Source organism: Aegilops tauschii, chromosome 7, assembly GCF_002575655.3.
Source record: "Aegilops tauschii subsp. strangulata cultivar AL8/78 chromosome 7, Aet v6.0, whole genome shotgun sequence".
Classification (NCBI taxonomy): domain Eukaryota; kingdom Viridiplantae; phylum Streptophyta; class Magnoliopsida; order Poales; family Poaceae; genus Aegilops; species Aegilops tauschii.
The window spans coordinates 79,153,113-79,180,029 of NC_053041.3; the positions used below are offsets into that span (position 1 = coordinate 79,153,113).

Consider the following 26,917-nt stretch of genomic DNA (forward strand, 5'->3'; position numbering starts at 1 on the left):
ATCAATGACATCCAATGTCCATAGTCAGGAAACCATGACTATCTGTTGATCAACGAGCTAGTCAACTAGAGGCTCACTAGGGACATGTTGTGGTCTATGTATTCACACATGTATTACGATTTCCGGATAACACAATTATAGCATGAACAATAGACAATTATCATGAACAAGGAAATATAATAATAACCATTTTATTATTGCCTCTAGGGCATATTTCCAACAGTCTCCCACTTGCACTAGAGTCAATAATCTAGTTACATTGTGATGAATCGAACACCCATAGAGTTCTGGTGTTGATCATGTTTTGCTCTAGGGAGAGGTTTAGTCAACGGATCTGCTACATTCAGGTCCGTATGTACTTTACAAATATCTATGTCTCCATTTTGAACATTTTCACGAATGGACTTGAAGCGACGCTTGATATGCCTGGTCTTTCTGTGAAACCTGGGCTCCTTGGCAAGGGCAATAGCTCCAGTGTTGTCACAGAAGAGAGTCATCGGGCCCGACGCATTGGGAATAACTCCTAGGTCGGTAATGAACTCCTTCACCCAGATTGCTTCTTGTGCTGCCTCTGAGGCCGCCATGTATTCCGCTTCACATGTAGATCCCGCCACAACGCTTTGCTTGCAACTGTACCAGCTTACTGCCCCACCATTCAAAATATACACGTATCCGGTTTGTGACTTAGAGTCATCCAGATCTGTGTCGAAGCTAGCATCGACGTAACCCTTTACGACGAGCTCTTCGTCACCTCCATAAACGAGAAACATATCCTTAGTCCTCTTCAGGTACTTCAGGATATTCTTGACCGCTGTCCAGTGTTCCATGCCGGGATTACTTTGGTACCTTCCTACCAAACTTACGGCAAGGTTTACATCAGGTCTGGTACACAGCATGGCATACATAATAGACCCTATGGCCGAGGCATAGGGGACGACACTCATCTTTTCTCTATCTTCTGCCGTGGTCGGGCATTGAGCCGTGCTCAATTGCACACCTTGCAATACAGGCAAGAACCCCTTCTTGGACTGGTCCATATTGAACTTCTTCAATATCTTGTCAATACTTTGTGAAAGACCTATGAGGCGTCTCGATCTATCTCTATAGATCTTGATGCCTAATATGTAAGCAGCTTCTCCAAGGTCCTTCATTGAAAAACACTTATTCAAGTAGGCCTTTATACTTTCCAAGAATTCTATATCATTTCCCATCAATAGTATGTCATCCACATATAATATGAGAAATGCTACAGAGCTCCCACTCACTTTCTTGTAAACACAGGCTTCGCCATAAGTCTGTGTAAACCCAAACGCTTTGATCATCTCATCAAATCGAATGTTCCAACTCCGAGATGCTTGCACCAGCCCATAGATGGAGCGCTGGAGCTTGCATACCTTGTTAGCATTCTTAGGATCGACAAAACCTTCCGACTGCATCATATACAATTCTTCCTTAAGAAAGTCGTTAAGGAATGCCGTTTTGACGTCCATTTGCCATATTTCATAATCGTAGAATGCGGCAATTGCTAACATGATTCGGACGGACTTCAGCTTCGCTACGGGTGAGAAAGTCTCATCGTAGTCAACCCCTTGAACTTGTCGATAACCCATAGCGACAAGTCGAGCTTTATAGATGGTAACATTACCATCTGCGTCCGTCTTCTTCTTAAAGATCCATTTGTTTTCTATCGCTCGCCGATCATCGGGCAAGTCTGTCAAAGTCCACACTTTGTTTTCATACATGGATCCTATCTCGGATTGCATGGCTTCAAGCCATTTGTTGGAATCTGGGCCCACCATTGCTTCTTCATAGTTCGAAGGTTCACCGTTGTCTAACAACATGATTTCCAGGACAGGGTTGCCATACTACTCTGGTGTGAAACGTGTCCTCGTGGACCTACGAAGTTCAGTAGTAACTTGATCCGAAGTACCTTGATCATCATCATTAGCTTCCTCTCTAGTCAGTGCAGGCACCACAGGAACATCTTCCTGAGCTGCGCTACTTTCCGGTTCAAGAGGTAGTACTTCATCAAGTTCCACTTTCCTCCCACTTACTTCTTTCGAGAGAAACTCTTTCTCCAGAAAGGACCCGTTCTTGGCAACAAAGATCTTGCCTTCGGATCTGAGGTAGAAGGTATACCCAATGGTTTCCTTAGAGTATCCTATGAAGACGCATTTTTCCGACTTGGGTTCGAGCTTTTCAGGTTGAAGTTTCTTGACATAAGCATCGCATCCCCAAACTTTTAGAAACGACAGCTTACGTTTCTTCCCAAACCATAATTCATACGGTGTCGTCTCAACGGATTTCGACGGAGCCCTATTTAAAGTGAATGCGGCAGTCTCTAAAGCATAGCCCCAAAATGAGAGCGGTAGATCGGTAAGAGACATCATAGATCGCACCATATCCAATAGAGTGCGATTACGACGTTCGGACACACCATTTCGCTGAGGTGTTCCAGGCGGCGTGAGTTGTGAAACTATTCCACATTTCCTTAAGTGTGTGCCAAATTCGTCACTCAAATATTCCCCTCCACGATCTGATCGTAAGAACTTTATTTTCCTGTCACGTTGATTCTCAACCTCACTCTGAATTCCTTGAACTTTTCAAAGGTCTCAGACTTGTGTTTCATTAGGTAGACATACACATATCTACTCAAGTCATCAGTGAGAGTGAGAACATAACGATAGCCACTGCGAGCCTCAACACTCATTGGACCGCACACATTAGTATGTATGATTTCCAATAAGTTGGTTGCTCGCTCCATTGTTCCGGAAAACGGAGTCTTGGTCATCTTACCCATGAGGCATGGTTCGCACGTGTCAAATGATTCGTAATCAAGAGATTCCAAAAGTCCATCTGCATGGAGCTTCTTCATGCGTTTGACACCAATGTGACCAAGACGGCAGTGCCACAAGTATGTGGGACTATCATTATCAACCTTACATCTTTTGGTATTCACACTATGAATATGTGTAACACTACGTTCGAGATTCATTAAGAATAAACCATTAACCAGCGGGGCATGACCATAAAACATATCTCTCATATAAATAGAACAACCATTATTCTCGGATTTAAATGAGTAGCCATCTCGAATTAAACGAGATCCTGATACAATGTTCATGCTCAAAGCTGGCACTAAATAACAATTATTGAGGTTTAAAACTAATCCCGTAGGTAAATGTAGAGGTAGCGTGCCGACGGCGATCACATCGACCTTGGAACCATTCCCGACGCGCATCGTCACCTCGTCCTTTGCCAGTCTCCGTTTATTCCGCAGCTCCTGCTTTGAGTTACAAATATGAGCAACCGCACCGGTATCAAATACCCAGGAGCTACTACGAGTGCTGGTAAGGTACACATCAATAACATGTATATCACATATACCTTTGGTGTTGCCGGCCTTCTTGTCCGCTAAGTACTTGGGGCAGTTCCGCTTCCAGTGACCACTTCCCTTGCAATAAAAGCACTCAGTCTCAGGCTTGGGTCCATTCTTTGGCTTCTTCCCGGCAACTGGCTTACCGAGCGCGGCAACTCCCTTGCCGTCCTTCTTGAAGTTCTTCTTACCCTTGCCTTTCTTGAACTTAGTGGTTTTGTTCACCATCAACACTTGATGTTCCTTTTTGATCTCCACCTCCGCTAATTTCAGCATTGAATATACCTCAGGAATGGTCTTTTCCATCCCCTACATATTGAAGTTCATCACAAAGCTCTTGTAGCTCGGTGGAAGCGACTGAAGGATTCTGTCAATGACCGCGTCATCCGGGAGATTAACTCCCAGCTGAGTCAAGCGGTTGTGTAACCCAGACATTTTGAGTATGTGCTCACTGACAGAACTATTTTCCTCCATCTTACAACTGAAGAACTTGTCAGAGACTTCATATCTCTCGACACGGGCATGAGCTTGGAAAACCATTTTCAGCTCTTCGAACATCTCATATGCTCCGTGTTGCTCAAAATGCTTTTGTAGCCCCGGTTCTAAGCTGTAAAGTATGCCGCACTGAATGAGGGAGTAATCATCAGCACGCTGCTGCCAAGCGTTCATAACGTCTTGGTTCTCTGGGATGGGTGCGTCACCTAGCGGTGCTTCTAGGACATAATCTTTCTTGGCAGCTATGAGGATGATCCTCAGGTTCCGGACCCAGTCCGTATAGTTGCTGCCATCATCTTTCAGCTTGGTTTTCTCTAGGAACGCGTTGAAGTTGAGGGCAACATTAGCGTGGGCCATTTGATCTACAAGACATATTGTAAAGATTTTAGACTAAGTTCATGATAATTAAGTTCATCTAATCAAATTATTCAATGAACTCCCACTCAGATAGACATCCCTCTAGTCATCTAAGTGAAACATGATCCGAGTCAACTAGGCCGTGTCCGATCATCACGTGAGACGGACTAGTCAACATCGGTGAACATCTTCATGTTGATCGTATCTTCTATACGACTCATGCTCGACCTTTCGGTCTTCCGTGTTCCGAGGCCATGTCTGTACATGCTAGGCTCTTCAAGTCAACCTAAGTGTATTGCGTGTGTAAACCTGGCTTACACCCGTTGTATTCGAACGTTAGAATCTATCACACCCGATCATCACGTGGTGCTTCGAAACAACGAACCTTCGCAACGGTGCACAGTTAGGGGGAACACTTTCTTGAAATTATTGCGAGGGATCATCTTATTTAAGCTACCGTCGTTCTAAGCAAATAAGATGTAAAACATGATAAACATCAAATGCAATCAAATAGTGACATGATATGGCCAGTATCATATTGCTCCTTTGATCTCCATCTTCGGGGCGCCATGATCATCTTCGTCACCGGCATGACACCGTGATCTCCATCATCATGATCTCCATCATTGTGTCTTCATGAAGTTGTCACGCCAACGATTACTTCTACTTCTATGGCTAACGTGTTTAGCAATAAAGTAAAGTAATTTACATGGCGTTATTCAATGACACGCAGGTCATACAAAAAATAAAGACAACTCCTATGGCTCCTGCCGGTTGTCATACTCATCGACATGCAAGTCGTGATTCCTATTACAAGAACATGATCAATCTCATACATCCATTCATCACATCCTTTTTGGCCATATCACATCACAAGGCATATGCTGCAAAAACAAGTTAGACGTCCTCGAATTGTTGTTGCATGTTTTTACGTGGCTTCTATAGGTTTCTAGCAAGAACGTTTCTTACCTACGTAAAACCACAACGTGATATGCCAACTTCTATTTACCCTTCATAAGGACCCTTTTCATCGAATCCGATTCGACTAAAGTGGGAGAGACAGACACCCGCTAGCCACCTTATGCAACTAGTGCATGTCAGTCGGTGGAACCTGTCTCACGTAAGCGTACGTGCAAGGTCGGTCCGGGCCGCTTCATCCCACGATGCCGCCGAAACAAGATAAGTCTAGTAGTGGCAAGAAAATTGACAACATCTACGCCCACAACAAGTTTGTGTTCTACTCGTGCATAGAAACTACGCATAGACCTAGCTCATGATGCCACTGTTGGGGATCGTTGCAGAAATTAAAATTTTCTACGCATCACCAAGAACAATCTATGGAGTCCTCTAGCAATGAGAGGGAAAAGAGTGCATCTACATACCCTTGTAGATCGCGAGCGGAAGCGTTCAAGTGAACGGGGTTGATGGAGTCGTACTTGTCGTGATCCAAATCACCGATGACCGAGCGCCGAACGGACGACACCTCCGCGTTCAACACACATACTGTTGGGGAAGACGTCTCCTCCTTCTTGATCCAGCAAGGGGAGGGAGAGGTTGATGGAGATCCAGCAGCACGACGGCGTGGTGGTGGAAACAGCGGGGATCTCGGCAGGGCTTCGCCAAGCTCAGCGAGAGGGAGAGGTGTCACGGGAGGGAGAGGGAGGCGCCAGGGGCTTGGGTGCAGCTGCCCTCCCTCCCCCCTCTTTATATAGGGGTCCAGGGGGCGCCGGCCCCCACAGATCCCATCTCTAGGGGGGGGGGGGGCGGCGGCCAAGGGGGGGACTTGCCCCCCACCCCTAGGGTTTCCAACCCTAGGTGCAGGGGGAGGCCCAAGGGGGGTGCACCAGCCCACCAGGGGCTGGTTCCCCTCCCACTTCAGCCCATGGGGCCCTCCGGGATAGGTGGCCCCACCCGGTGGACCCCCGGGACCCTTCCGGTGGTCCCGGTACAATACCGGTGACCCCCGAAACTTTCCCGGTGGCCGAAACTGGACTTCTTATATATAATTCTTCACCTCCGGACCATTCCGGAACTCCTCGTGACGTCCGGGATCTCATCCGGGACTCTGAACGACTTTCGGATTTCCGCATACTAATATCTCTACAACCCTAGCGTCACCGAACCTTAAGTGTTAGACCCTACGGGTTCGGGAGACATGTAGATATGACCGAGACGACTCTCCGATCAATAACCAACAGCGGGATCTGTGTACCCATGTTGGCTCCCACATGTTCCATGATGATCTCATCGGATGAACCACGATGTCGAGGATTCAATCAATCCCGTATACAATTCCCTTTGTCAATCGGTACGTTACTTGCCCGAGATTCGATCGTCGGTATCCCAATACCTTGTTCAATCTCGTTACCGGAAAGTCACTTTACTCGTACCGTAATGCATGATCCCGTGACCAAACATTTGGTCACATTGAGCTCATTATGATGATGCATTACCGAGTGGGCCCAGAGATACCTCTCCGTCATACGGAGTGACAAATCCCAGTCTCGATTCGTGCCAACCCAACAGACACTTTCGGAGATACCCGTAGTGCACCTTTATAGCCACCCAGTTACGTTGTGACGTTTGGCACACCCAAAGCACTCCTATGGTATCCGGGAGTTGCACAATCTCATGGTCTAAGGAAATGATACTTGACATTTGGAAAAGCTCTAGCAAACGAACTACACGATCTTGTGCTATGCTTAGGATTGGGTCTTGTCCATCACATCATTCTCCTAATGATGTGATCCCGTTATAAATGACATCCAATGTCCATAGTCAGGAAACCATGACTATCTGTTGATCAACGAGCTAGTCAACTAGAGGCTCACAAGGGACATGTTGTGGTCTATGTATTCACACATGTATTACGATTTCCGGATAACACAATTATAGCATGAACAATAGACAATTATCATGAACAAGGAAATATAATAATAACCATTTTATTATTGCCTCTAGGGCATATTTCCAACATTAGGCTCTTGCCAATCCTTGTTCCATAATCCATCAAATCTTAACCCAAAACTTGAAAACTTCACAACACAAAACTTAACAGAAAATCTCGTGAGCTCCGTTAGCGAAAGAAAACAAAACACCACTTCAAGGTACTGTAATGAACTCATTCTTTATTTATATTGGTGTTAAACCCACTGTATTCCAACTTCTCTATGGTTTATAAAACCTTTTACTAGCCATAGATTCATCAAAATAAGCAAACAACGCACGAAAAACAGAATCTGTCAAAAACAGAACAGTCTGTAGTAATCTGTATCTAACGCAAACTTCTTGAACTCAGAAAAATCTACCAAAATATGAAGACCTAGATAATTTGTTTATTGATCTACTGCAATTTGAATCAGTATTTTATCACGTTCTGGTGATTTTAAACAATTGTTTTTGTGAACAGAAAGTTTCTGGAATTTTCAGCAAGATCAAATAACTATCATCCAAGAAGATCCTATAGGTTTCACTTGGCACAAACACTAATTAAAACATAAAAACACATCTAACCAGAGGCTAGATCAAATATTTATTGCTAAACAGAAACAAAAAGCAAGAAAATTAAAATAAAATCGGGTTGCCTCCCAACAAGCGCTATCGTTTAACGCCCCTAGCTAGGCATAAAAGCAAGGATTGATCTAAGTATTGCCATCTTTGGTAAGCAATCCATAAGTGGCTCTCATAATAGATTCATAAGGTAATTTAATCTTCTTTCTAGGGAAGTGTTCCATGCCTTTCCTTAACGGAAATTGGAATCTAATATTCTCTTCCTTCATATCAATAATTGCACCAATCATTCTAAGGAAAGGTCTACCAAGAATAATAGGACCTGGAGGATTGCAATCTATATCAAGAACAATAAAATCTACGGGCACATAATTCCTATTTGCAACAACAAGAACATCATTAATTCTTCCCATAGGTTTCTTGATAGTGGAATCCGCAAGGTGCAAGTTTAAAGAGCAATCATCAATTTCTGGAAACCTAGCAAATCACACAAAGTTTTTGGAATCGTGGAAACACTAGCACCCAAATCACACAAAGCATAGCATTCATATCTTTAATTTTAATTTTAATTGTAGGTTCCCACTCATCATAAAGTTTTCTAGGGATAGAAACTTCCAACTCAAGTTTTTCTTCATAAGATTGCATCAAAGCATCAATGATATGTTTAGTAAAGGCTTTATTTTGAATATAAGCATGAGGAGAATTTAGCACAGATTGCAACAAGGAAATACAATCTATCAAAGAGAAATTATCATAATTAAATTCCTTGAAATCCAAAATAGTGGGTTCATTGCTATCTAAAGTTTTAACCTCTTCCATCCCACTTTTACCAATTTTGGCATCAAGATCTAAAAACTCCGAATTTTTGGGACGCCTTTTAACTAAAGTTGATTCATCTCCAGTCCCATCATTATCAAGATTCATATTGCAAAACAAAGATTTAGTCGGAGACACATCGATAACTTTTAGATCTTCATCTTTATTCTCATAAAAAAATTCCGGTTTAGCGGCCATCTTATTAACTAAGGTGGCCTGCTTATCCGAAATTTCAGCTATTAAATTTTCAAGATGAGCAATCTGAGATTTCAAACCATAAAATTCCTTAGACATGTCATCAAGCTCTTTATTCATGTACTCCATAAAGCCTTTTTGTTACTTCAGCTCATTTCTAAAGACATTATTAGGCTCAAATTGTAAAGTCATAAAGCTCCTGACGTTGCTTTCAATCTCTTCCAACTTTTTAAGGTGAAGATCACCAAATCTAGGCAGGGCCATAAAGGCAACAAGCAACAAGAGACAAGCAAAAAGAGGCAAACGGAAAGAGAGGGCCAATAAAACAACAAGGGTGAAGTGGGGGAGAGGAAAACGAGAGGCAAATGGCAAATAATGTAATGCGAGGGATAAGAGTTTGTGATGGGTACTTGGTATGTCTTGACTTGTGCGTAGACTCCCCGGCAACGGCGCCAGAAATTCTTCTTGCTACCTCTTGAGCACTGCGTTGGTTTTCCCTTGAAGAGGAAAGGGTGATGCAGTAAAGTAGCGTAAGTATTTCCCTCAGTTTTTGAGAACCAAGGTATCAATCCAGTAGGAGACCACGCTCAAGTCCCACGCACCTACACAAACAAATAAGAACTTTGCAACCAACGCGATAAAGGGGTTGTCAATCCCTTCACGGGCACTTGCAAGTGAGATCTGATACAGATGATAAGATAATATTTTTGGTATTTTTATGATAAAGACTAAAAGTAAAGAAAGCAAAATAAACGGTAATAGAAATAGCTTGTTGACGGGAGATTAATATGATGGAAAATAGACCCCGGGGCCATAGGTTTCACTAGTGGCTTCTCTCAAGATAACATAAGTATTACGGTGGGTGAACAAATTACTGTCGAGCAATTGATAGAATTGAGCATAGTTATGAGAATATCTAGGTATGATCATGTATATAGGCATCACGTCCGTGACAAGTAGACCGACTCTTGCCTGCATCTACTACTATTGCTCCACACATCGACCGCTATCCAGCATGCATCCAGAGTATTAAGTTCATAAGAACGGAGTAACGCTTTAAGCAAGATGACATGATGTAGAGGGATAAACTCAGGCAATATGATATAAACCCCATCTTTTTATCCTCGATGGCAACAATACAATACGTGTCGTTTCCCCTACTGTCTCTGGGATCGAGCACCGCAAGATTGAACCCAAAGCTAAGCACTTCCCCCATTGCAAGAAAGATCAATCTAGTAGGCCAAACCAAACTGATAATTCGAAGAGACTTGCAAAGATAACCAATCATACATAAAAGAATTCAGAGGAGATTCAAATATTGTTCATAGATAATCTTGATCATAAACCCACAATTTATTGGATCTCGACAAACACACCGCAAAAGAAGATTACATCGAATAGATCTCCAAGAGAATCGAGGAGAACTTTGTATTGAGATCCAAAGAGAGAGAAGAAGCCATCTTGCTAATAACTACGGACCCGGAGGTCTGAGGTAAACTACTCACACATCATCGGAGAGGCTATGGTGTTGATGTAGAAGCCCTCCGTGATTGATGCCCCCTCCGGCGGAGCGCCGGAAAAGGCCCCAAGATGAGATCTCACGGGTACAGAAGGTTGCGGTGGTGGAAATAGGGTTTTGGCTCCTCCCCTGATGTTTTCAGGGTACGTATGTATATATAGGAGGAAGAAGTAGGTCGGTGGAGCTACGAGGGGCCCATGAGGGTGGAGGGCGCGCCCGGGGGGGTAGGTGCGCCCCCTGCCTCATGGCCCCCTCGTTGATTGCTTGACGTCCACTCCAAGTCCTCTGGATCACATTTGTTCAGAAAATCACGTTCCCGAAGGTTTCATTCCGTTTGGACTCCGTTTGGTATTCCTTTCCTTCGAAACACTGAAATAGGCAAAAAAAACAGCAATTTGGGCTGGGCCTCCGGTTAATAGGTTAGTCCCAAAAATAATATAAAAGTGTATAATAAAGCCCATTGAACATCCAAAACAGATAATATAATAGCATGGAACAATCAAAAATTATAGATACGTTGGAGACGTATCAAGCATCCCCAAGCTTAATTCCTGCTCGTCCTCGAGTAGGTAAATGATAAAAACAGAATTTTTGATGTGGAATGCTTCTTAGCATAATTTTTAATGTAATTCTTTTTATTGTGGCATGAATATTTAGATCCGAAAGATAAAAGTTTAATGTTGACATAAAAACAATAATACTTCAAACATGCTAACCAAGCAATTATGTCTTATCAAAATAACATAGCCAAAGAAAGCTCATCCCTACAAAATCATATAGTTAGGCCATGCTTCAATTTCGTCACACAAAACGTTCTCATCATGCATAACCCCGATGACAAGCCGAGCAATTGGTTCATACTTTTTAACGCGCTTCAGCCTTTTCAACCCTTACGCAATACATGAGCGCAAGCTATGGATATAGCACTATGGGTGGAGTAAAGTATAATGATGGGGGTTATGTGAGAAGATAAAAAGGTAGAAAGTCTCACACTGACGCGGCTAATCAATAGGCTATGGAGATGCCCATCAATTGATGTAAATGAGAGGAGTAGGTATTGTCATGCAACGGATGCACTAGAGCTATAAATATATGAAAGCTCAACAAAAGAAACTAAGTGGGTGTGCATCCAACTTGCTTGCTCACGAAGACCTAGGGCATTTTGAGGAAGCCCATCATTGGAATATACAAGCAAAGTTCTATAATGAAAAATTCCCACTAGTATATGAAAGTGACAACATAGGAGACTCTCTATCATGAAGATCACGGTGCTACTTTGAATCACAAGTGTGGAAAAAGGATAGTAACATTGTCCCTTCTCTCTTTTTCTCTCATTATTTTTTTATTTCTCCTTTTTTTGTTGGGCCTTTTTTTTTCTTTGGCCTCTTTTTTTTATCTAGTCCGGAATCTCATCCCGACTTGTGGGGGAATCATAGTCTCCATCATCCTTTCCTCACATGAGACAATGCTCTAATAATGATGATCATCACACTTTTATTACTTACAACTCAAGAATTATAACTCAATACTTAGACACAAAATATGACTCTATGTGAATGCCTCCGGCGGTGTACCGGGATATGCAATGAACCAAGAGTGACATTAATAAAAATTATGAAAGGTGGCTTTGCCTCAAATACGATGTCAACTACATGATCATGCAAAGCAATATGACAATGATGGAGCGTGTCATAATAAACGGAACGGTGGTAAGTTGCATGGCAATACATCTCGGAATGGCTATGGAAATGCCATGATAGGTAGGTATGGTGGCTGTTTTGAGGAAGATATAAGGAGGTTTATGTGTGATAGAGCGTATCATATCACGGGGTTTGGATGCACCGGTGAAGTTTGCACCAACTCTCAAGGCGAGAAAGGGCAATGCACGGTACCGTAGAGGCTAGAAAATTGTGGAAGGTTGAGAGTGCGTATAATCCATGGACTCACATTAGTCATAAAGAACTCATATACTCATTGCAAATGTTTATTAGCCCTCGAAGCAAAGTACTACTACGCATGCCCCTAGAGGGATAGATTGGTAGGAAAAGACCATCGCTCGTCCCCGACCGCCACTCATAAGGAAAGCAATAAAAGAACACCTTATGTGTCAAAATTGTCATACAACTTTCACCATACGTGGATGCTACGGGACTTGCCAACCTTAACACAAGTATTTCTCAATTTCACAATTACTCAACTAGCACACTCTAATATTACCACCTTTATCTCTCAAAACACTTATCAAGTATCAAACTTCTCATGATATTCAATGAACTCAATATGGAAGTTTTTATTATGCCCATCTTGGATGCCTATCACATTCAGATTAATTTCACAATTAAAGCAAATTACCATGCTGTTTAAGACTCTCAAAATAATATAAGTGAAGCATGAGAGATCAATAATTTCTATAAAATAAAACCACCACCGTGCTCTAAAAGATACAAGTGAAGCACTAGAGCAAAAACTATATAGCTCAAAAGATATAAGTGAAGCACATAGAGTATTCTAACAAATTTCGAATCATGTGTGTCTCTCTCAAAAGGTGTGTACAGCAAGGATGATTGTGGTAAACTAAAATGCAAAGATTCAAATCATACAAGACGCTCCAAGCAAAACACATATCATGTGGTGAATAAAAATATAGCCCCAAGTAAAGTTACCGATAGACGAAGACGAAAGAGGGGATGCCTTCCGGGGCATCCCCAAGCTTAGGCTTTTGGTTGTCCTTGAATTTTACCTTGGGGTGCCTTGGGCATCCCCAAGCTTAGGCTCTTGCCAATCCTTGTTCCATAATCCATCAAATCTTTACCCAAAACTTGAAAACTTCACAACACAAAACTTAACAGAAAATCTCGTGAGCTCCGTTAGCGAAAGAAAACAAAACACCACTTCAAGGTACTGTAATGAACTCATTCTTTATTTATATTAGTGTTAAACCCACTGTATTCCAACTTCTCTATGGTTTATAAACTCTTTTACTAGCCATAGATTCATCAAAATAAGCAAACAACGCACGAAAAACAGAATCTGTCAAAAACAGAATAGTCTGTAGTAATCTGTATCTAACGCAAACATCTGAAACTCAGAAAAATCTACCAAAATAGGAAGACCTAGATAATTTGTTTATTGATCTACTGCAATTGGAATCAGTATTTTATCACGTTCTGGTGATTTTAAACAATTGTTTTTGTGAACAGAAAGTTTCTGGAATTTTCAGCAAGATCAAATAACTATCATCCAAGAAGATCCTATAGGTTTCACTTGGCACAAACACTAATGAAAATATAAAAACACATCTAACCAGCCAAAGTAATCTGTATCTAACGCAAACATCTGAAACTCAGAAAAATCTACCAAAATAGGAAGACCTAGATAATTTGTTTATTGATCTACTGCAATTGGAATCAGTATTTTATCACGTTCTGGTGATTTTAAACAATTGTTTTTGTGAACAGAAAGTTTCTGGAATTTTCAGCAAGATCAAATAACTATCATCCAAGAAGATCCTATAGGTTTCACTTGGCACAAACACTAATGAAAATATAAAAACACATCTAACCAGAGGCTAGATCAAATATTTATTGCTAAACAGAAACAAAAAGCAAGAAAATTAAAATAAAATCGGGTTGCCTCCCAACAAGCGCTATCGTTTAACGCCCCTAGCTAGGCATAAAAGCAAGGATAGATCTAAGTATTGCCATCTTTGGTAGGCAATCCATAAGTGGCTCTCATAATAGATTCATAAGGTAATTTAATCTTCTTTCTAGGGAAGTGTTCCATGCCTTTCCTTAACGGAAATTGGAATCTAATATTCTCTTGCTTCATATCAATAATTGCACCAATCGTTCTAAGGAAAGGTCTACCAAGAATAATAGGACATGGAGGATTGCAATCTATATCAAGAACAATAAAATCTACGGGCACATAATTCCTATTTGCAACAATAAGTACATCATTAATTCTTCCCATAGGTTTCTTGATAGTGGAATCCGCAAGGTGCAAGTTTAAAGAGCAATCATCAATTTCATGGAAACCTAGCAAATCACACAAAGTTTTTGGAATCGTGGAAACACTAGCACCCAAATCACACAAAGCATAGCATTCATGATCTTTAATTTTAATTTTAATTGTAGGTTCCCACTCATCATAAAGTTTTCTAGGGATAGAAACTTCCAACTCAAGTTTTTCTTCATAAGATTGCATCAAAGCATCAACGATATGTTTAGTAAAGGCTTTATTTTGAATATAAGCATGAGGAGAATTTAGCACAGATTGCAACAAGGAAATACAATCTATCAAAGAGCAATTATCATAATTAAATTCCTTGAAATCCAAAATAGTGGGTTCATTGCTATCTAAAGTTTTAACCTCTTCCATCCCACTTTTACCAATTTTTGCATCAAGATCTAAAAACTCCGAATTTTTGGGACCCCTTTTAACTAAAGTTGATTCATCTCCACTCCCATCATTATCAAGATTCATATTGCAAAACAAAGATTTAATCGGAGACTCATCGATAACTTTTAGATCTTCATCTTTATTCTCATAAAAAATTTCCGGTTTAGCGGCCATCTTATTAACTAAGGCGGCCTGCTTATCCGAAATTTCAGCTATTAATTTTTCAAGATGAGCAATCTGAGATTTCAAACCATAAAATTCCTTAGACATGTCATCAAGCTCTTTATTCATGTACTCCATAAAGCCTTTTTGTTCCTTAAGCTCATTTCTAAAGAAATTATTATGCTCAAATTGTAAAGTCATAAAGCTCCTGACGTTGCTTTCAATCTCTTCCAACCTTTTAAGGTGAAGATCACCAAATCTAGGCAGGGCCATAAAGGCAACAAGCAACAAGAGACAAGCAAAAAGAGGCGAATGGAAAGAGAGGGCGAATAAAATGGCAAGGGTGAAGTGGGGGAGAGGAAAACAAGAGGCAAATGGCAAATAATGTAATGCGAGGGATAGGAGTTTGTGATGGGTACTTGGTATTTCTTGACTTGTGCGTAGACTCCCCGGCAACGGCGCCAGAAATTCTTCTTGCTACCTCTTGAGCACTGCATTGGTTTTCTTTTGAAGAGGAAAGAGTGATGCAGTAAAGTAGCGTAAGTATTTCCCTCAGTTTTTAAGAACCAAGGTATCAATCCAGTAGGAGACCACGCTCAAGTCCCACACACCTACCACAAACAAATAAGAACCTTGCAACCAACGCGATAAAGGGGTTGTCAATCCCTTCACAGGCACTTGCAAAAGTGAGATCGAATAGAGATGATAAGATAATATTTTTGGTATTTTTATGATAAAGACTAAAAGTAAAGAAAGCAAAATAAACGGTAATAGAAATATCTTGTTGACGGGAGATTAATATGATGAAAAATAGACCCGGGGGCCATAGGTTTCACTAGTGGCTTCTCTCAAGATAGCATAAGTATTACGGTGGGTGAACAAATTACTGTCGAGCAATTGATAGAATTGAGCATAGTTATGAGAATATCTAGGTATGATCATGTATATAGGCATCACGTCCGTGACAAGTAGACCGACTCCTGCCTGCATCTACTACTATTGCTCCACACATCGACCGCTAGCCAACATGCATCCAGAGTATTAAGTTCATAAGAACGGAGTAACGCTTTAAGCAAGATGACATGATGTAGAGGGATAAACTCAGGCAATATGATATAAACCCCATCTTTTTATCCTCGATGGCAACAATACAATACGTGTCGTTTCCCCTACTGTCACTGGGATCGAGCACCGCAAGATTGAACCCAAAGCTAAGCACTTCTCCCATTGCAAGAAAGATCAATCTAGTAGGCCAAACCAAACTGATAATTCGAAGAGACTTGCAAAGATAACCAATCATACATAAAAGAATTCAGAGGAGATTCAAATATTGTTCATAGATAATCTTGATCATAAACCCACAATTCATTGGATCTCGACAAACACACCGCAAAAGAAGATCACATCGAATAGATCTCCAAGAGAATCGAGGAGAACTTTGTATTGAGATCCAAAGAGAGAGAAGAAGCCATCTAGCTAATAACTATGGACCCGGAGGTCTGAGGTAAACTACTCACACATCATCGGAGAGGCTATGGTGTTGATGTAGAGGCCCTCCGTGATCGATGCCCCCTCCGGCGGAGCGCCGGAAAAGGCCCCAAATTGAAATCTCACACGTACAGAAGGTTGCGGCGGTGGAAATAGGGTTTTGGCTCCTCCCCTGATGTTTTCGGGGTACATAGGTATATATAGGAGGAAGAAGTAGGTCGGTGGAGCTACGAGGGGCCCACGAGGGTGGAGGGCACGCCCCCTGCCTCGTGGCCTCCTCGTTGATTGCTTGACGTCCACTCCAAGTCCTCTGGATCACGTTTGTTCAGAAAATTACGTTCCCGAAGGTTTCATTCCGTTTGGACTCCGTTTTATATTCCTTTCCTTCGAAACGCTGAAATAGGAAAAAAAAACCCAGCAATTTGGGTTGGGCCTTCGGTTAATAGGTTAGTCCCAAAAATAATATAAAAGTGTATAATAAAGTCCATTGAACTTCCAAAACAGATAATATAATAGCATGGAACAATAAAAAATTATAGATACGTTGGAGACGTATCACACATTTGTACATTAGGTATACATCAAGAACATTATTTTATACTTGTTGAACTTTTTTATAGTTCTTTAACATTAAAAAAACCTAAATTCTAAAAAGTGCATACGCACTAATTAGAGGAAACGAGCGGCCGGTCTTACACACACATGCATGTAGTTTTGTGGTCTAAATTTTGTCTTTATTAGTGACGTGGCATGTACTATTAGGATGGTCAAATGGGCAAGACACCGCATTATTCCATGGATGCGCATGTCCATTTATTCGGGTTTTCAAATTTTCAAAAAGCCATATCTTTTAAACCGTGCTTCGGAATTTAGATCCGTTTTCACTATTGGAATCCTCGCGACGAGATCTTTGAAACTAGATCCCGCATGGGGTACGTTTTGACAAATTTTTTATGCCAACTTTGATGCTATATTGTGCAACTCTATTACTGTATTGTGCAACTTTATTACTACATCGTGCAACTTTTTTCCAAAACTAATGTTTGGAGCTGCACCTTCGTATGAGGTTGCAACCTAGCAATCACGACAACTTTGATGTGCAACTAGTCTATTGCCTCGACGAAAGTCGATGTGCAACCTCCTATTTTAATGTAGTCTACTTGCACAAACATTGATGTTTAGTTGGCTTGTAATGTAGTCTAGTTGCACACAAATTGATGTTTAATTGGCTTCTAATGTAGTCTAGTTGCACACACATTGATGTTTAGTTGGCAGGAAGACTAGTTGCACACACACATATGCTCAGTTGGCTTGTAATTTAGTCTAGTTGCACACACATTGATGTTTAGTTGGCCGGACACTAGTTGCACACACATATGCTCAGTTGGCGCGGCAATGTAGTCTAGTTGCACACACATTGATGTTTAGTTGGCAGGACTTTTTTGGCACACACATATGCTCAGTTGGCGCGGCAATCTAGTTTAGTTGCACACACACATTAATGTTTAGTTGGCAGGACACTAGTTGCACACACATATGCTCAGTTGACGCGGCAATCTAGTTAGTTGCACACATTGATGTTTAGTTGGCAGGAAGACTAGTTCGTCGAAACATCCCCATGCGGGATCTAGTTTCGAAGAGCAAGTCGCGAGGATTCCAGCGGTGAAAACGGATCTTAATTCCGACACGCGAATTAAAGGTTATGCTTTTTTTAATTTTTGAAACCACGAATTAAATACACCAAAGAATAAAACGCATGCACCGAAGGGATGGCTGTGCAGACATTTAAGGACCAGGTGAAAAGCTTTCTTAATTAGGATGATTAATTAGGAAGGGGGACAAAAAAATTCTTAAAATAGTTGGCCGCCACGCAGCGCTAACGGGCAGCTGTTTGCCCGCTAGACGCGTTCTAAAAAAAATATGTTTGATGACCACTTTTTTTATATACATTGTACATTTTTGGTATATCAGAACATTTTCGAAATACATGGTTAACAATTTGAAAGTATAGAGTTAACATTTTTTATGCATGCGCCCAGGATGGAACCCGAGAGGCCGGAGGCGGCGCTCGAGAGCATGGACCGGACCGAGGATACGGCCCGCAGGCCCGAGGCCTTAAGCCTTGGACGGCGATGGTGTCAGGCGCCTTGAAATACCCCGGCGTCGCCTTGGCGCCCGACGTAACCGCCTCAACCAACAGCCAACAGAGCTCGCCTCTCCTCGCCGGAGTGCCAAGAAACCCCACCGCCTCTGCTCTCCAGCGCCGGCGACCGATGGACAGGTTCCACGACAGGCAGCACGTGTGGCTGCGGAGCCGCGTGCACGGCACGTACCTCAAGGCCAACAGCGACGGGAAGACCGTCTCCCTTCGCGGCCGCCGCGCCTCGCTGAAGGCCGCGTGGACGGTGCACATCTACCACGGCGAGGGCGACGCCGTGTACCTGCTCCTCCACAGCGCTGCCTACGGCCGCTACCTCGCCGCCACGACCACGCGGGCGCCGCTCGGGCTCGGCCACAACGGCTTTCGCGCCGAGCAGCGCAACTACGATGAGCCGGACATGCAGGCCATCATGTGGGAGGCCGTCGGGGCGGGCTCCGGTGACGACGTCATGCTCCGCAACGTCGGCGGCTGCTACCTCCGCGCCAACGGCAGGTACCTCCGCTGGAGCACCGGCGTCAGCGTCGAGGACATGGACAGAGTCAGCACCATGGCGCACTGGATCGTCGAGCCCATCCCCGCCAGAGAGGCGGGCATGCCTGACCTTCCTGGCCCGCCCGTGAGTTCGCCATGACCTGACGACCAGCTGCTCGAATTGCCAATTCATTCGCTCAAGAGCAATTCCTGATCTGTTCTTGCCAAATTCCTACTTCTTGACTCAACTGCAGAACCGCGTCCTCTACATGGTGCTCGGCCAGGCGTGGCGGACGATCGTGTTCGTGCGAGCGAACGCCGAGGGGTTCTACGACGAGCACGGCTGGCACATGTTCCCTTTCAGGGGGAGGTCCGTGAACCACCTGAGGAACGAGCTGGCCGACCGCATCGCCTTCATCGACGGCCAGTACCCCGACGGCATCGCCATGTGCGTCCGGGCGGGCCTCTACGGGAGGCTGACTCCACTCGTCGTCGACCTACCCCGCTACTCTGGCCACGCCGAGGCCCACCAGATTGTCGTGATGATGTCCGGGACCCCTGGTGAGAGCCTCCCTCCATGTCACAACTCACAACTTCCTAAAGATTTCCTCATGGTACTCTTGATTGATCTTGTTATGCGCAATGTACAGATTTTGGTGCAGTTACTATTTGCTGCATGGCTAATCTGCTTGTGTTTGAAAAAATGTTTACTGAAACTGTTATAGTCTGAGAAACAGTTTACTGAAGTTGTAGTCTGAAAAAAAGTTAACTGAAACTGTTGTAGTCTGAAACTTGTTAGGTGTTGGGAATTGTCTGCAACTGTAGTAATCTTTTAGATAAATGAAAGATGATCTGTGGAAGCTAGTCAGTTGATTCATCTCTTTTCAGCATTAACAGAGAAGATGGTGATATCCGTTTGATTTGACCCATTTTACGTGCATTGAATAACCTGTGAACAAAATTTAGGTTCCAACAACACTAAACTGAATCTTGTTTCTGCACATAAGTTGCATTCAGGTTTTGTACATGGGCTGTATTCTTGGTCTTTTTTTTTTGCATTACTCTGAGATTTAGATTGCTCATCTGCTTCCTACTGATCTTCTTTAGCGAGAAAAGTAATGTTGGTCTCGAATCTGCTGCACACAATGCACAGATGTTGGTATAAATACTATTTTGCTGCATGAACACGATATTTGGAGTCTTACTTTATTGGAGTGCTACTGCTAGTGCTAATTTGATCATGCTTGGAACTTGTCTGAAATTGCTATAGTCTTGTATAAGGTAAAAGTAGTTGGATGGAAATAGTAGGTGCCATGTGGATTTATCAGTCTGTGACTCTGTACACATGGTAAAAGATGGTCTGAACAGTTCTGTCTTTGATTCAGATAATTCAGTTCGTCCATTTCGTAACATTTTCCACTATTAGAATTATGAACCCTAAAAAGCCAAATCAAGTTCAGTTATCTCACTTCACCTTTGCGGAGAAGATACTAAAATTTTAACCTGTGAATAAAATTGAGGTAGTATCTTGCAATAGTGCATAAAAAGCTTAGTTCCTTGCACATAATATTGTTGCAGATTTTTCTTGTTTATATTGTTATTGATTATTGGTCTGCCGCCTAACTGGTTCATACATTCTGCTGATTCAGCGTACGATGAGCTGCGATACCCTGATGTCAACGCAATATAGAGAAAGCTCATAGCTGGAGGCCTGACAGTTCACCTGTTCATAAGTTGCGCCGCCTCAGATATGATGATAACAGAACAGGACGCCTACTTTTGCCTATAGACACATGGATATAGGTTCACAAAACTCAGCAGCTCCCATGTTTCTTCTGCTAGCTGAACTTGGTGAAAATGTTGCATCCGATGGCTGAACGACTCTGTACTCTGTAGTGATGCTGGTTGTAGTAATCGTTTGTGTCGCTCTTCTGACATTCACTGTGGGGTTCTTGCAGTGAGTTGATGGTCCTGCATTCCTTTTGTACTATGCATTTCTCTTAGATGAAGCATCTGATATGAATAACGATTTGGTTGTTCTAGCTGTTAGTTGGGCACTTGAGTTTAGATGCCGTTCCTTGCTGTGATTTGGTGGTTCTTTATGTGTTCTCTTTAGCAATTTACTCTTTCATATATGACCCGGCATTCTTTAGAGAGGTTTCGTGAAAAATGGACCTGAAGCTGCAAGTAACTGAAGAAAGCAGGCGCAGGAAACTAAAGTGTGTAACTGAAGCTGCGGTGCCTACCGTAATATGTGCTCTTGATACCAAATGGCTAGCATTTCTTAGTAGTGTGCCTTTCTTCCATACTCTGATGATCGTAAGGTTGCACACGATCTGTGCTCTTAGCAGCCCACAGTTCAGCACTCATGTTGTTAGTTGCAGTCATTTTGATCGGAATAACAACATTCAGCATGACAGCGATTTCTGACAGAATTTGCAGGCATTTTTGTTCTTGGTTCCCGTTTTCCTATCAGGTGTTTCAGTTTAGTCGGAACACGTGGGTTTCGTGTTGATTCTTTGTCCTATTTTGTAATCCATTTCCATTTAGTAAAATAGGGCTCCACCCTGGATTCATTTTATTCAAACGAAACCAATCGTAATCTATTCGATAGAACGAAGGATGTACGTAAACGCAGGACAATGATCAGGATGTGGTTTTGTCATAAAAAATGTACTATTTAGTTTTACTTTACGAATATCAATTCCAAGACTGGGGTTAGAGCAAATTCATTGGGCAATTGCCTGACTCTAGTACACAAACACACAAGGACACAACTCTGTCCAAACCGAGTTACATTGGGTGATTGGACATCAAGAAAACAAAGCGGCATAGAAGCTTCTCTGATGCATAATTTTTTTGGCCAGTATCTCTAAAGAACAACAAGAAATGGACACAGTCTTTCTCTGGAATGTCTCAGGCTTGAAACTACCTCGATAGTCGATCAAACATGACCGGCATCCTGTCGTCGCCGTTTCCTAGTTCATGTCCATGTCAACGACGCCTTGGTTTGTTAGGGAATAAGCCACGACTGGGCGTCGTTGCGTGCACTAGACGTGCCAGGTGCGGTTCCGGCCGCGTCGGGGCCGTGGTGTGTGTGCGTGAGTGTGTACGCGTGTAGCACGGGGGTGTCCGTGCAGGTGTGCGGCGTATGCGTGTGTGTAGGGCTAGGCCGTTGGCGAGCTGGGGGTGCGCGTCGAGTTGGTTAGCTGCGGACTCGCCGCGTCCAGGCGTGTGCGTGCATGTCGGATGGGCGCGGGCGGAGCGGCGTGGACCAGGTGCTCGACGTGGGCAAGGTCGTGAGTTCGTGCCCGGCGCGACCTGGGTATAAAACCCCGTGTATATACTTGTAATGGTGTGTGCCTGAACTTGAGTTCGTGCTCGAGGGAACCTGAAGCCGTTCGTGCGGCTGCAGCAGCGTTCGTGCGCTGGGAAAACTTCTGTGTCTATCTCTCCTTCTTCCTTCTTCTCTGGTACACTGCGAGAACTCGAGAGAGAAGCAGAGAGGGAGAGCGAGGGCAAGGTCAGAGCACCAACATGGTTGACTTTGTGTCAGGCTATGAATCTCTGAACCTGATTATCTCTGAAGAGTATAACACTTGGAACAACGAAGAGACGAATTGGTATGAGGGTTGGGATCACTGGTAGGCTTCACTGTATCTCTTCATACCGTTTCCACCAGACCCTTCATTTGCTATAATGAATTGGCCAACGAGGGTGTCGTGCTGCTCCTGCTTAGTCCTAGTTACAAAAGCTTCTTTTTCAAAAAAGGTGCTTTATTACTTAAAATATTTAAGCATTACACCCGGCTTCTACATAGCTAAAATGCACACGGCCAAACAATGTCCTCTCACACAAACAAAAAATAAAAAGGTGAAATATAAAGAAACATGTAGAGTTCGTATAACGCCTAAAGTGGAGGGTTGCCAATCCTAAGATCATGCTCCCACCCAAAGTCAGGTAAAAGTATCCCTCGTTGTAGCCTTCAATCGTGTACACATCTCTGTAAATAGATCTAGTTTCTCCTTACGTTGTAGAGAGGACCATAAACGAAGAGTATATCTATAGATAACCTGCATAAGAAAAGTACTTTTATGAGTCAGTTACACCACTTGTGCCATAACTTGGCTCGAAAAATCAGTTTAGTGCGAAAACTTGTGGCATACATTGAACTAGTGCCATAACTTGGCTTTGGCGTGCATATACGATGCAAATCACATTTCTATACGAACAAGGTGCTGATTAGGCGCGCCAACATGGCATGGGCCCGCTGTCAGCGGCTGGATGATGTGTGCCTGCTATTTTGCAAAAAGCACCTCAGGAATTATTTTCTGATGAAAAAGCCCCCGTGAACGACCAATAACTTGGCTTTGGCGTGCATATACGATGCAAATCACATTTCTATACGAACAAGGTGTTGATTAGGCGCGCCAACATGGCATGGGCCCGCTGTCAGCGGCTGGATGATGTGTGCCTGCTATTTTGCAAAAAGCACCTCAGGAATTATTTTCTGATGAAAAAGCCCCCGTGAACGACCAATATTTTCCAAAAAAATGGAGGCATGTGGGGTCCATCGTCAGCCACCCACAGTATTGTGCAAAAAATTGTTGTCGCCGGGATTCGATCACCTGCCCTGCCGCCTGCAGTAGCGCCAGCCAGAGTAATAAACCCGACAGAGTTGATCTGACGAACGGATACAAAACGTTTATGACCTGTCTGATTTAAGTGGGCTGGAGTTCAAGCGGTCCATGTTGCACTGTTATTATTATTTTCAAAGTACATGTAAATTGTAACCTTGTGTTATAAAGAAAATAAATCTCAAAATAACAATGAACACTTTTATATGCAACATATTTTTTTATTAAAATCATGAACATTTTAAACTTATATTACCATTTATAATGAAATAAAATATATAATTATATGTATTAGTACCTGAATCTTTTTTATAATTTAATATTATTTTATTATTATTATTATTATTATTATTATTATTTATAGCATAACAATATAATTTACATATATTCTATTAATTCCTAAAAAAGTAACGCTGCTGAGGTGGTGTGGTGGCCACTTGCACATGATGACTACATGTCGTTGCTTCTAATCCCAGCCAACTATTTTTACATTTACGAATATATATTTCTGAAAGCATGAACATTTATATATAGAAACATGAATATTTTGTTAAAATTATCAATATATTAAAACTTATTTAAGAATTTATGAAAATATATAGTAACTAAAAAAATTCTTAAAACATGAACACTTTTACACACTACATGAATATTGTTTTAAAACTGTGAACATTTTTGAACTTATATAATATAAGCATTCATTAAAAAAACGTAAAAACATGAATATTTTTATATATTACATTTATATTGTTAATACTGTGAACAATTTCAAACTTATATAAGCATTTACTGAATATACGTTTTTATTCAATATGCAAATTATCACATGAAGAGTTTTTTAATTCATAATTTATTATATGGATAAATGTTAAATCAATACATGATTTTATAAATTGTTTTATTTATTTATATATATATATATTATTTATAACACACTATTATAATTTACATATATTCTGTAAATTCCTGGAAAAACACAATGCAAAATGGGCCATGATCAGGTCCTCCGGTTGTGGGAATAATCAGAGAATATATAGAACTAGTAGCGTCCTACGGTTGTGGGAATGTTCCATGATCAGGTCGTTAGACGCGCGCTCCTTCGACCTACAGGCCAGCGGTTCGAGTCCTCCGGGCGCGCGCTACTTTTTTCAATTATTTGTGTGAACCTGACAAGTGGGCCCTTGTGGCTGCGGCAGCATCTTGTTTTGAGGATAAAAATTCTGAGGTTTAATTTTTTTGGAACACCACGTTACATTAATTAACCATCTTGAAACTTACAATACATAGTTCACCACACAGGGCGATATATCATTAACAAGAATACCATCGGATCTATTGTCAAAACTAAACTTAGCTATTAGATGAGCCACCACATTGGCGGTCCGACTTATCTTAGCCATTTGAAAGCTATTTATCAACTTGGATAAGCTCAAAGCTTCCTTCTTCAAATCAATCAACGTTGATCTATCAAGGTTCTCTGTTGCAAGGGACGCCACAACAAACGCACAATTAGTCTCTAAAATAATAGGATTGTGAAGAGGGATACCTATGTATAGACCGGCAATGCACGCCCTTAGCTCTGGTTCCTCCACACTCTCACATGACCCAATGAAGTTCCAAGAAGAGACAATGACTTCCCCAGCCGCATTCCTAACCACCACACCCACACTTGCTTCTCTACTGCTCTCCACAAAGCTTGCATCAACATTAACTTTTAAAAAACCAGTGGGTGGGGGAGTCCAATCTGTCTTAGCTCCCGCAATATTAGGTGCCCATCTTAATCCATCCATTGGACATTTTCCTTTTTTTTCGAGTCCACCGGAGGCATGGAGTGACATGCGGCAAAAGACGCCCAATAATTCCCCACAAAGCTAGCAGAAGCTTTCCTTTACCAAATATCAAGTCATTTCTTAAGTGCTAGACTCTCCAGAAAATGAAAATGATTTGGTCGTGCATGACCGGCCTCAATTGAATTAGAAGCACAATAAACCAATCATACCCTGTATATCTGAAGACGTTCTCCATAGGTAACTTCCAAATGTCCCTCATGGCCATCCGCAACGCAACCGCCTTCGGGCACATGACAAGCGCATGAAATGTACTTTCATCCTCCATTCCACAAATAGTGCACATCCGAACAGTAGTTTGGTGATGCACCACTCTATTAACCTGGACAGCCAAGCTATTTGTTGCAACCCTCCATGCAAAATTGTGAATCTTCTGAGGGACATTAGCCTTCCAGATGACATCCCAGATTTTTCTCTCCCCCAACACAGCCTCACTACATTGACCCTTATCCTTATTTTTATCCTTCAAAGTAAGCGCAAGTTTGTACGCACTTTTAACCGAGAACATCCCTGTTTTTTCAAAATGCCAAGCAACAAAATCACCCTCCCCATTTGACTGCATACGCAACCTCAAAATCTCCTCCGCATCATATGGATAAAACAGATGCCTAACCAAATTTTCATCCCACCTCCTAGGGCCACTCAGCATCAAGTCTGAAACCCATTTGATTCTTGTCCTATTCTTTCTGGCAGTAATTTTTAGTCCAGAAGATCTTGGGAGCCAGTTATCTCTCCAGATATTAATATTAGCCCCATCACACACTCTCCAAATGACTCCGGATTTAAGCAGATCCAAACCATGCAGAATACCTTGCTGTGACACCCAAAAAATTTTATTTGGCTTTTTCAAACTTTTATTTAAATTGAGGGAGATTATTTAAAATTTTTCTAAAGAACCCTCCCTCTCAAAGATTTTCTTTTATGACAAGTATTTTGTTTGGATTCACCCAAGACTTGATTTTGGTCTTGGAGGTTTTTCCACCTTATGTTGGCTCAATACCAAATGTTTTTCATTTGGGAAAAATATTTGAAAATCTTTTAAATAGCCCTATGGCATTTGGAGTGATCTTTTCCCCTTTTCAAAATCTCCTCTTGCCATGACCTAAGTGGAAACCACCTCCCAAAAGCCATCTCCCCTCTTTGTGTCAAGATATACTTCAAATCCAGCAAGTTGAACCTCCCCATGTTCCTCCTTCCATTTATTTCTTATCAAAAATAATTTCTGCCCTCTACTTTGGCTCTTGGAGAGTTACAAAGGAACTACCTTTTTTCCTTTGAGTTTTGCCTCCAAACCTTTTTCCCTGGCTAGTCCTTAGAGCCCTCAACCAAGATCCATGATGATCCACTCTCCAGTTCAAAAATTTCAAATTGTGCTTACTGCAAGTTTGGACCATATTTGCCAAATTTGATGAAATTCAATTGTTTTCTCCTCCTAAAAATCTGAGAAAATTCACGCAGCCTCTGGATGCATTGAGAGGTCCC

At 42.1% G+C, this 26,917-nt stretch overlaps 1 protein-coding gene across 1 annotated transcript; it reads left to right on the forward strand.

The window, feature by feature from the left end:
* The first annotated feature begins 18,538 nt into the window (after positions 1–18,538).
* LOC109754915 (uncharacterized) lies at positions 18,539–20,977 on the forward strand. The gene is made up of 3 exons (XM_020313812.4): positions 18,539–19,096; positions 19,206–19,512; positions 20,601–20,977. The coding sequence occupies exons 1-3, from the start codon at positions 18,593–18,595 to the stop codon at positions 20,639–20,641; spliced, it is 852 nt and encodes a 283-aa protein (XP_020169401.1). The 5' UTR covers positions 18,539–18,592; the 3' UTR covers positions 20,642–20,977.
* The last annotated feature ends 5,940 nt before the right edge of the window (positions 20,978–26,917 follow it).

Bases quoted from the DNA above. Each gene is read 5' to 3' on its own strand.
- LOC109754915 (XM_020313812.4), top strand. From the start codon at position 18,593: ATGGACAGGTTCCACGACAGGCAGCACGTGTGGCTGCGGAGCCGCGTG. The intron at 19,097-19,205 runs GTGAGTTCGCCA...ACTCAACTGCAG, and splicing joins CTGACCTTCCTGGCCCGCCC to AACCGCGTCCTCTACATGGT. The intron at 19,513-20,600 runs GTGAGAGCCTCC...CTGCTGATTCAG, and splicing joins GATGATGTCCGGGACCCCTG to CGTACGATGAGCTGCGATAC.